Genomic DNA, 12,105 nt, shown 5'->3' on the forward strand with positions numbered 1-12,105 from the left:
TAGCTGAAGCAAAAAGGGTTAGGGATGTAGTTGAAGAGTCAGAGCACCCACCTAGCTAGGGTGATGCCCTGAGTTCAATCCTAATATGGTAAGAAAAGTAAAAGGAAGGAACTGCTTTCTTTGTCATCATTAGCCACTGGCCAGAATTCTTCTCTTGCTGGTGCTTCTCGCTATCAATGACAACTTTAAAAAGAAAAAAGACCCTTATTATTACTGTTGAGAATATGTTTCAGCCTTGATTATTCAGGATATGCTCTTAGGGATATTATCAACTGTGTGCACATGTGCACGTGTGCAGAGAGTGTGTGTGTGTGTGTGTATAAGTAATATGCGCTCAGATATCCTCTTTGTTTTTTTCCCTCACTGTTTTCATTTGCAGTATCATAGGTTAATTTCCTAACTTTTACAACATATCTAACATACCCACTGTACACTATAAAAGACTATCAACATATTAAGTTACTAGTACTCTTGTTGGTTAGAATTAGGTCCAGGGCAGTTTTTCTTCTTGTAGCTTCTCTTACCTTCTGGGAAATAAAATATTAGCAAGCCAAGTAAAGAATCCAGTGAAATCACTGCCCACTTCTAGCCGGTGTCTGGAATAGTTTTGTGAATGGTGTGGAGAATATAGCATCCATTCTTCCACATGGCTGCAAAATGCACTACTGCACCTCTTCTATACTATCATATCTTGCCTCCACTTTCCCTTCATCTTCCTGTCTCAAGCTGTCCTCACCCACAGGTTAACAAGTTCTGTTAACCTGCTATCTTACTTTTCCTATGAATGAATTTATAGTTTTTACATGGGATGGAAGAGATAGTGATCTGAAGTACTCATGGACATCTACCTCTGGAGGCTCAGTTGGCACTAAGGAGAGTGTCTGGAATGTTGAAAAGAAGGGTCTGTGCTAGAGATAAACTTATATTCAGAGCAGAATTACAAAATAACGAATTATAGTTGAAATGGCCATATTTTCCTTCCTCTTTTGTTTCTCACTGTTGCCAATCAGATCAGTGCAGACCTTGCCCTATACTGGTAGAGAAAGAGGAATGGAGAAAAATCCAAGCAGATGGCAGCCAGGAGGGAAGGAAGTTTTTGTGCTAAATGACCAAACAAAGGTATTTTCATGTGTATGTCAAAGACATGTGACTGATGTCAAGGAGTAACTCTGAATGAACAAAATCAGAAACAGGCTGGCTCTGAGCAGCACAGGGCAGCTCTGCTGGAAAGCTTCATTCATTCTATAGAATGCCTATAATCTATGTGTTTAATAAGTAATACCCTGATTTTAGAAGGAATAAAACCAATGGTTTATTTACAATTAAGTTTGTTGCTGACAAAAATATGTTGTGAAAACTAGAGATAAAGGCAAAATAGTTTCTGCCTGGTAGCGAGGGGTTGGGGGGGGTAACAGAGGGAGCAGGGGGGAAGGGGGGGAGAAATGACCCAAACATTGTATGCACATATGAATATTATAAAAAAAGAAAATAAACTTAAAAAATATATTGTGAGATGTTAGCAAATTACTGACAGACTATATAGTACTTTAAGTTAATCCACAGTTTAATATGCAAACATCGAAAGGAATCAAAGTCTTCATTCTTACCACAAAAATGGGGAAACTTACATGCTTCAATAATGAAAAGCTTTGTAAAAGGAACTTTACTTAGAATAATCTTAACCCTAGTGAACAAATAAATTTAAGTATGTTCCTCTTGAAATAGGCTTAATGATTCTCTGATATTTTGGATAAATAATTTTTAGTGGGTCACAATAATGTATGAGTTCTTCTGCTTTAAAGTTGACTAAAATTAAAGAAAAGGTGCCTGTCTCTGAAAGGTATCTGACTGAACATCGTGGCAAATGTTTTAGAATTTTCTTCTGAGTTTGTAACTACTGCAGTAAAATTCTGATGTCATTGAAACAACTTTGGCGAAAATTTTAACTGAATTTGTATGTTCTACCCATTTATATTCAAACTTCTTAACTTTACCCTCCTCCATCTATCTTCCACAGTGACTACCCAAATTCCTCCAAATTCTCATCTCCGTATGACTCAGCCCATGCTTTTCTAGTTGCTCTCTCTCTACCTTCAACTCTGAAGCTCTTAAACATTTCTGACTCTTATTCCTAGCCTCTGGGGGCCTTTTTGCCTTAGCTGAAAATTTCTTCTCTCTGAGGCAATTACCCTCAGAATTATGTTCTTCTTCTTCTAAATTGCAATGCTAGGAATGGAACGCAGGCCTCATGCATGATAGGCTAGATCTCTACCATGAGCTACAACTCTAGCCCTTGAGTGATTACGTTCTTTCCTCTCTGGTATCTTTTCCTGAATCTCCTTTACTCTGTCCTTCATCTGACTGTACATTAATTGATATTCCTCAGAGACCTGACTGGGCCCCTTTTCTCTTCCTCTCCTACATTCTTTCTCCTTAATCTGATTTAAATGCCATTACATTAAAAAAATCTGAAATGAGTGATTCTAATATACTATTTTTAAGCTTCATTTGTCTAAGTCTATGCCATACAACTAACTCTAGAAAGAAATCTTAACCATACCTAAAATTTTATAATAATAATTCATTATTTTCTTTATGATCTAACCCTTTTCCACTACAAAAAAAAAAAAATCTGGTTCCCCATCCTTCATTTCTACTTACTATCAGAACCATCTATAGGTACCTAGGTTAGAACCCACAAGCCATCTTTGTCTCTTCCTTCTGGCCATCCCTCCTAACAAACCAGCCCAAGTCCTCTGAACTTTATCTTACCCTTGTATTTTCAGTTCATCGCTTTCCTTTATTCCTACAAACAGTATGTAGGGTTAGACTAGTGTTTTCCCTTGTGTGAATTTATGTGTTCCCCTTCCCCCTTCAGGAAAATAAAAATGGGTGGGGGGGAACAAGACACAAGCAACACTGTTACTGCCTTTGCCAATTTCAAGCCACTTTATTAGTCTAGAAAAATGAAAATTTATCAAAATGTGCTCAGAAATAAAAGCAATGAACTTGCTAAATACTAAATGTTTTACATTTATCATTTAATGTAAATACAGATGTAGATTACCAAACCTTATGAAATCTATGATCTCTATATCATCTTGAAAGTACATGCATTAAATCCTATTGCCAGGCTCTATTCCATTTTAAGATTTCTGAAGGCAGGAGTATTTTTAGATAAAAAAAATTGGTAAAAGAAAGTTCCCACAGAAACATCAAACTCTTCCATCTCTTATGAAAGCAAAGATGTCTACAGGCAGGAATCATTTGAGAATTTAACTCAGGATTTGGAGTCTAAAATGATTCAGTATTACAGTAGTTATAATGGTGGTGTATGTCTGTTATCCCAGTTGTGTGGGAGGAATAAATAGAAGGATTGTGGTCCAAGGCTGGCCCCAGACAAAATAGTAGGACCCCATTTGAAAAATAACTAAAATGAAAAAGGGATCTGAGTGTGACTCAAGTGGTGAGAGTGCCTACCTAACAAGACACAATATCCTGAATTCAAACCCCAGTACTGTCAAAAAAAACCCAAAACAAAACCCACCCCAAAAACCCAGACAAACTCTACAAAGATGAGGTATTACTGTTAGAATGCCTATTTTGAAGATGGAGAAGTTATACAAAAATTAAAAATTAAGTATTACAGGGGACTGGAATCAAGCAATTTGTCTTGAAAGCCTGTATACAAACTGCAAAAGATAATTCGTACTGCATGGTTTTTGGAAAAAAATTGGGGACATAGATGATTAAATCTGTATTGATTTTTCTTAAATATTCTAACAAGCCTAAAAAAGTATTTTTCTAGGGGATAAAAAACAATTTCAAAAATTTCCACGGCACATTTTATGAATGAATAATCTTTATCTCTTTAGTTCAAAGTATCTTCTACCAGCTGATTTAGTGTGTGTGTGTACACATATCCATACCCACACATCTTCCCTGAGATTCCTGATAAGGGAATTTTATCAAAGGAATTGATTTTACTTTCCAAACACTTGCAGTGATTTTCCATGACTCTCTGCTAATGAGGGGTAACAGTTTCCAGTAAGCAGCCCAAAGTTAGCAGGTGTTTGGTAGAGCAGGTGCTGACTAAATATGGATTAACTAAAGACCAGGGAAGTCAAGACAAGCAGCCAGTGGCTACATTGTGAGCCCAGAAGGGAGAACTGCAGACAGCATGGCTGTGGAGCTCCATCATCTGTTTCAAACTCTGGTTCTGCCATGTGCTAGGTGAGAACCCTAGGGAAGTTCCTTAATCTCTCCTTGCATTTGTGCCTTCACCCTTAGTGAGGGTGCTGATCAACCTACTGCCCAGGGTTTTATGACAATAAACAAGGTCATATCCATGTTGGCAATTAACAAATGTTAGTACTTCTATGAAACAGAATTCCTTTTGGTAGCTTCTCTCATTCCACTGAATAAACCTTCCGATCCCACCCTTGTTAGTGCTGTCTGTGTGGTACATTGGCAATATTGCCATCAGGGAACTGTATGAGTCTATTACACAAACAAGGCAATAAAAGTAAGTAAGTTGAAGGAAACTTCTAAGTGTCTAAAACTCTGTAATTATGACAATAATCAGATATAATTAATGAGCTTTATAAAAACTGGTATTTTTCCAAGAATTATTTTCTAACTAACTCCCCACCCATGAAACTATCCATTTTCCATTTGATTTTAAAAGAACACAGAATGTTAAAGCTTAGGGGATTTATATGCTAGCACTCTAAAACATGCCTAACAGAACACCAGAATCATGATACTTACTTCATCTCTATAGAGTGGGCTAGTATAATACATTATGTCCATTGCACTGCTGTTCAGCATGTCCCTTAAACCTCGTACTTTGTCCGGAGTAATGGAATCAACAGTGTCTACAAAAATCAGACAACAATGAAATTAAACTTTCAGAAGATCTCTGTTCTAGGGAAAAATAAACTGAGAACAAAAATTACACTTCCTGAACTAACTTAACATTCAAATACTCAAGACCAGCTTTGGCTTTAACAGACCTTCCCTTCTTGCAAAATGTTGCTAGAAAAAAAAACAGTAAAAGACAAAAGGAGATATTAAAAGAAAACAGACTTAAAGGACAGAGGCCATTCTCTTCATCTCTGCAAGGTGGACCTGGTAATACTCATGTGGAATGCCTGGTGCTGCTAAAATCTACTTGGTATTACAAGTAAAAAGTTTCCCCATGCTTTACACGATTTATCTTTGATGAACCAAGGCTTCTATAAAGCAAGAACTGCCAAATCACAAATATGCACAAAGGCAAGTAAATGAACAACAAATACAAGATAAGGCTGGTGTAACTATGTTGAAGAACCCTATCACCTATTAAATTATTAAAGATGCAAAAAACTGCATTTCTTACATAAACACCAAGAAAGTTTATGTGCTTGGATGAGTATTACTTGAAAGCACAAGGTAAGCGGAAGAAGGCTTATGATTTTAGCCAAGGACAATTTCATTTTTCCTCCAGTGTTTCACTGTATTGGCTTAGGTTATTTTATTCCTCACTTTATTTATTTATTTATTTATTTTCAGGTGCATGACTGTATGATTTTATTTCTATTTACTTTTCAATAGTCCATCTGTTTTATATTTAAATTTTCATTGGGGATAAAATATAAAACACAAAAAGCTCACAATTTTGATCATATTAAGTATAAACTTGAGTCATACATTAATGATATAATGAAAGTAAAAAAATACATCTCCAGAATTCCATGTTTTTTCAAAATAAAATTTAGCATATTAAAAAATTATCTTTTATTCACCCCACTCAACCCTTACAAGCATCAATATATAATGTGAACCATAAAATTTTAAATCCTTAAATTACAAAACTTATGTGAACAAAAGAAGTAGAATTGATATGTCTAGTGGTTAGGATCACTGGTTCTCCAAAACATGTGTCCTGAGGTTACTCTGTTCCTTAGTTGCCTCTCAATTATTCCTCACTTTAATACAATGTGAAAAGGACTGGAAAGCAATGTCTAGGAGTCTTTTCAAAGATGTAAAGGGAGATATTGAGGCTGTCCATAGGTCATACAACATATTTATAGATGATGCACATTTTTTTCTTTTTAAATATTTTTGTGATGGGGTCTTGCCATGTAGCCCAGCCTAACTTCAAACTCTTGATCCTCCTGCTTCAGCCTCCTGAGTACTGTAATTGTAGGTGTGTACCACTATTCCCAGCTTTGATGCCTATTTTTAAATGGCAAAAGTAGAAGGTGTAGCTATGATGCTGATATGAAAATAGTTTGAATATCATTTTAATGCATTTCCAAAAAGGTTTTATTATGAAACACATACACATATAAAAGAAAATATTTAATATGTTTGGGCAACTGAAATAATAATTTATAAAAAAGGAAAACACCTGCAAAGTTTTCTGAATTATTTTTGAAGCCCACAATATATGTCTAAATGACCTGAGCAACTGAACACAGGGCCTCACATATGCTAGGCAAGCACTCCTAACACAGCTCCATCTCAGCTCCAAACTTCTCTCTCTGTATTAAGATACAATCACCAAGAAGAGGTTTGTTAACTGTGCTTTTCCTTTTCTTTATGCATTTACTAATGTTCAGAAGTGCTAATAATTGTAGACAATTACTTATACAGCATTTAGTAAATGTCAGTGGCTAAATATTTTATTTGGACTGATTCTAAACATTGTATAAATTGATGTATCATCTACAGTTTGCTTCTTTCCCTCGGCTATGCTTCTTAGATTCATTCATGTTGATGCACATAGCTGTAATCCACTAATTTTTATTGCTGCATATATTCTACTCTCTCTCTATATACACAATTTATTCACTCTTTTGAGAGACACTTGGATTTCTAGCTTTTTTTTCTATTATAAACTACAATCCTAATAATATAATTTCACATATGTCCTGGTGCACGAGCCTAAGAGTTTCTTTAGGGTATATATTTAGAAGTGAAACGGCTATGCCATTCAACTTTATAAGATAATGTCAAGTCATCTTTCAAAGTGATTTTATCAATTTAAATTCCCACCAGTAATGAATAAGAACCTTCACTGCTTGGATTGCAGAGGTCCTCAACCTGAAAGGGCTGAGGGCAGGAATGAACAAGACAGGACACACAAAGCAACTCACTCAGGAAGGGAATGACTAAAACACGTATTGAGAGGGCCAGAAGGCTGATGACCAACTGGCAAAATTTTATTTTTCTCAGCAAGCTTTATACAAAAGAGGAAGAAACTTAAACATCAAAAACACTCTGACCTAGTTACAACCTTTCTGTGTTTTCCACCCTGCATTTTACTGCCAGTGTGTCCTTGACTATGTATAAACTTCTTTTTAGTCAAGGGAAACCATTTAGCGTTCCTTCCCACTGTGATAGAGGCATGGTGCACCTGCAGATTCTGACCTTGTTGAATGCTGCTAAGCCACAGTGACCTTGTCAGACTGTGGTTTTGGTTTCCAACACTGCATTGCTGTACATCCTCTATAACACTTGGCATTGCCACTTTCTTAAATTTCTGCCTAACTGTTGGGTGTGAATGATATCTCACTTTTTTTTTTTTGATGGTATTGAGATTGACCCCAGGACCTGATGCATGCAAGGAAAAAAAAAGGAATTCTTTCCCTACTCTGAGATCATAAAGGTATTCATTCTCTTAGTCTTCAGCTTTCATATATTATGCTTTGATCCATCTGGTCTGTAAAGCAGGGATTGTTTTCTCCTTTTCTCTCCCACTGGACAACTGGTTACTAAGCACATTTATAAAATGGGACATGCTTTCATTGAGGAGCCCTGATGCCAGCTCTGACATGCATCAGGTTCCCATATTAGCACAGGGCTGTTCAGGGAGTCTACTTTGGTACACTGGTCTATTTGCTTATCATTGGATCAGGACTAAACTGTCTTAATTATAAAAGTTAAAGAACAGGTCCAGTCATCTAGTAGGACAGAACTTCCCACCTCCTCCCTTGTGTATGCTTGGCTTATTTTGGGCCCTCTGTTCTTCTATAGTCATTTTTGAGTCAGCTTGTCAAGTTTCATGAAAAACTCTATTGGGATTTTAATTAACTTAACCTGGACTCTGTGGAACAATTTGGGAAAATCAACATCTCTAGAATACTTCATCATTCAATCTAAGAAAATTATCTTTGTATTTAATATCTTTTAATGGCTCCTTTACTTTTAAACATGGAAATACATCTTTTGTTTGTTAGTTCTTGGAACCTTAACATTTTTAGTGTTACTTCTGTGTGTTGCTGGTATATAAAAATGCAATTACTTTTATATATATATATATATAAATCTTCTATTTTATAATCTTGGTAAACTATCTTTTAATTCTAATGCTTTTTCTGTATATTCTTTTGTATTTTCTAAGTAGACAATCACATTACCTGTAAATCAAAACACGTTTTTGATCCTTTATAATATTATTATTTTCTTTTATTACTGTACTGCTAAGACTGCAAGTAGAATGTCTAAGTTATAACTGTGGACATCTTCAGTTTGCTCCCGATTTGTGGGAAATGGTTTTAGCCTTTCACTACCAATGAGGAGGTTAATGTTTCTATGGTGTACTTTTATTATTACTTTTACACTTAATTTTTTATTAGGATATAGTCAATGTACAGAGGGGATTCATTGTGACAATTCCAAATAGGCTTATATTGTATCTGGGTTAGATTACCCCCGCCGTCTCTCCCTCTTTACCCCCTTCCCTGCCCCACTTAAAGCAACTGCAAAAAGTTTGTTCTATTTCATATAAGTATATGAAGTCCATCTACCAAATACCCTCATCTTAATCTTCTTCATTCACCCTCTGCCCTTCCACAAATTAGCCCTAATTCCCCAAACATTTAAGTCAATGTTCCAAGGGGTTTCCCAATGTGTCCCCACTGTGGGTCTACTTTACTTTGGTCCATTCAACCCCTTTACACAAAGTAAAACTGACTGTGAGTTTTAATGTATGTACCATAACCACCACCACAATCCGGATACAGAACAGTTTTACCTCCCTAAAAAACTTCCACGTGCTGCCTCTTTTGAACTCAAGTTCTCCTACCTTCCAAAAGCCCTGGCAGCCCCTGATCTGTTCTCTGTCCCTGCAGTTTTGCCTTTTCCTAATGTAATGTAAATGGAAGCACAAATTATACAATCTTTCAAGATTGGCTTCTTTCTCTCATCTTAATGCTTTTAAAAGTAGCACAGAGGGCCAGGAATGGGGGAGCACACCTGTAGTCCCAGCATTCAGAAGGATTGTGATGCCAGCTTGGCCTACATGGTGATACCCTGCTTCAACAAATAAAGAAAAACTGCTATATGAATAGAATGCAGAAATTTTAGTAAATGTTAATTCAACTTTGTTGGCTATATTCCTGGGCACCCTAAGAAATATATCTGGGTGAACAAGAAAAAGCCAAATAATAATGTTTTTCTACAGAACTTTACACATAGACTGTTATTTTGCTGAGAGCTTTTCTTTGGTTACCAGCATTTATTTATTTTAAAAGCTCATTATAACTTGTGATACCATTTTGGCTTGGCAAGCTGTAACTGGACATGACTTAACTTTGAGACAGTACTGTTGACCTGGATGGCAGTTCAGCACTGTGTCAGCATTGTTGTCAGCATCATACAGACTTAGGTCCTGGACAACATTTTGTTCCTTCCACGTGTCAGTTCCACCTCCAAGCCACAGAGGACATGCATGGAAATAGTGTTATCTGTGACATATTTATGGTGGTCCAAATGACATTAAGTAAATGTAATTATTTTAAAAACCAGCGATTTTATTTTTTCAAATAATCTAGAATGAGTGAGTATAACCCTACCCTAAGACAAGTAAACTTTTTCTTAATGAGCAAAAAGTCTAAGATTTACTACATTTACCTTGGTAAAGTGTGTCACTGGCTTAAATCATTCAATTAAAAAAATATATACCTCCATCGAGAGTAAGTTTTGACCGCCATTCAACAGGCAGAAATTCAACATGTGTTGCATGATTGGAAAAATGCCTTTCTTCTATTTTTCTTGCAGCCTCTCTCATCCTAAAAAGTAACATAAATAAATAAATAAAATCAAACCCAAACTTTGAGAGCAACTTCACATTTATATTTATTTGGCATAAAACATTTTTAATCATAACATTTTGATTTTCTTATAGCTTTGTCCAATTATATTTCAAATACTGCTACACTAAGCAAGTTTGCAAAATCAGAACACCTTCGTTTCAGTTATTTTCCTAAATTTGCCATCTATAGCTTCAATGTTTCAAGTTGTTACATTATATTCTAAATAATTATAGATTTATATGATTTTTAGTAGACAGTATAATGAATACACATGTGACATCACCCAGTTCCAAATATTTGCAAGTCATGGTCTATCTTATTCCTTCCTTCTCTACTCAGTCTCCCTATAATACAGACTTTTAAATTTCATTTTCAAAATCAAGATTATCAACAAATTTGTTTTTTTTTCCTGTTTGTATCAGTGACATAAATTTTACACATGTGTAGATTTGTGGTTAGCCCAAAGTTCATTCCAAAAAACTCCCTTGTACTACTCTTAAGTCAAATCTCACACATCACATGATATTATCTGTAAATAGTATATTTTTCTAAAATATAATCTAGCCAGAATTATAGCATCAAAAATTAGTAAAATTTAAATTTAGCAAATATGTAACACAAGGCCAGATTTTCCCAGTTGATTTAAATGTTTTTTCCATTAAAAAAGGTCTTTGTACTCGTTGAGTTCCAAATATAGTCTATGCACTGCAATGCATAGAGACTGGGATGGTCTCGAATGTCTCAACCTATTGGTTTCTCTCTTTCTGTTTTCATACTCTTTGTCCTGTATTTCCTGAAAATTAGTAGCGAGATACAGAGGCCTGGTGAGATTCAAGGTCTGTTTTGGTAAGAACCCATCATAAGTTCAGACACCTGTTTTTTTCTCTTTATTTTATCAGTTACTGATGATTACTGCTTAGGTCCATTAGTTTATCATGGCTGCAAAAAGAACCTTTAAAATTCTATACACTCCATTTGTTTAAAAGCTTATACAATTTCTAGAAATTTACTCACATCAAATATTTGGCTGCCTTGGAGTACAACCAAATAGTTTCTATATGAACAGAAGTATAGTTTATCTAAAAAAGGTGGGATAAATGTTTAACTCTTGCCTTTCAATAACAGTTTTCAAAATATAATTAGGTTTTATACATTTTGATGTTGTTTTAGTCCATTTTTCATTACTGTAATGAAATTCCAGAGGCAGCCTGCTTTAAAAGGAAAGAGGGTTGTTTGGCTCATGTTTCTCATTGTGCAAGGTAGAGGGGCTTTATCTGGTGATGGTCTTCTTGCTGGCACAGAACTGAGGCAGTGGTGAGAATCACATTGCAGAAGAGGGAGTGCAAGTGCCTCTGTATGCCTGATCTCTCCCTTTTCTTATAAAGCCACAAGGATTCAAGCATGGGTCTTTCCCTACTTACCTTATCTATTCTAATCATTTCCCAAAGGCCCCACTTCTAAACACCATATTGGACTAAGTTTCTACTCACATTAATACCTTGGGGATTAAATTTCGACACATGGAGCCTTTATGGGTGTCACTCAAGCCATATTTAAACCATAGTAGGTATCATTATTAACTCATAGAATTAAACATTTGAAGTGCTTCAATCCACTGTAATTACCCTTAATGCTCAATTCTTTCCCAATTTGGTCTGTTTCTTCAAGCTGGCTTTTGATACAACCTCACCAGTTTTTCTTTCTTTCTTTTTTTAAATTTAAGCAACTCAGTGACTTTTTAGCATATTCACAGAGGTGTGCAACCATCATCACTATTTAGTTTCAGAATACTTTCTTCACTTCAAATAGAAATGCCATACTCATTAGCAGTTACTCCCCCATCCCTTCTCCCTATTGCCTCTGGCAACCATTAAGCTAATTTCTGTCCCTGCAGATTTGCCTATTCTGGACATTTCATACATTATGTGGCCTTTTGTGTCTGGCCTTTCATTTAGCATGCTTTCAAGGTTCATCAATGTTGTATCATGAATAAGTGCTCCATTGCTTTTTTTATCGTTGAATA

The 12,105-nt window shown here is 35.6% G+C and overlaps 1 protein-coding gene across 8 annotated transcripts in view; it reads right to left on the minus strand.

The window, feature by feature from the left end:
- Nucleotides 1-12,105, minus strand: part of Ddhd1 (DDHD domain containing 1) — a 74,346-nt gene that overhangs the window by 26,509 nt on the left and 35,732 nt on the right. For all 8 annotated transcript variants that reach the window (XM_020172177.2, XM_074067957.1, XM_020172178.2 and 5 more), the window contains 2 exons: nt 9,952-10,058; nt 4,771-4,877 (listed from right to left, as the gene is read on the minus strand). In XM_020172177.2, the coding sequence (XP_020027766.1) occupies nt 4,771-4,877; nt 9,952-10,058 (214 nt within the window). The remainder of the gene's footprint in view (nt 1-4,770; nt 4,878-9,951; nt 10,059-12,105) is intronic.

This window comes from Castor canadensis, chromosome 3, assembly GCF_047511655.1.
Source record: "Castor canadensis chromosome 3, mCasCan1.hap1v2, whole genome shotgun sequence".
Classification (NCBI taxonomy): Eukaryota; Metazoa; Chordata; class Mammalia; order Rodentia; family Castoridae; genus Castor; species Castor canadensis.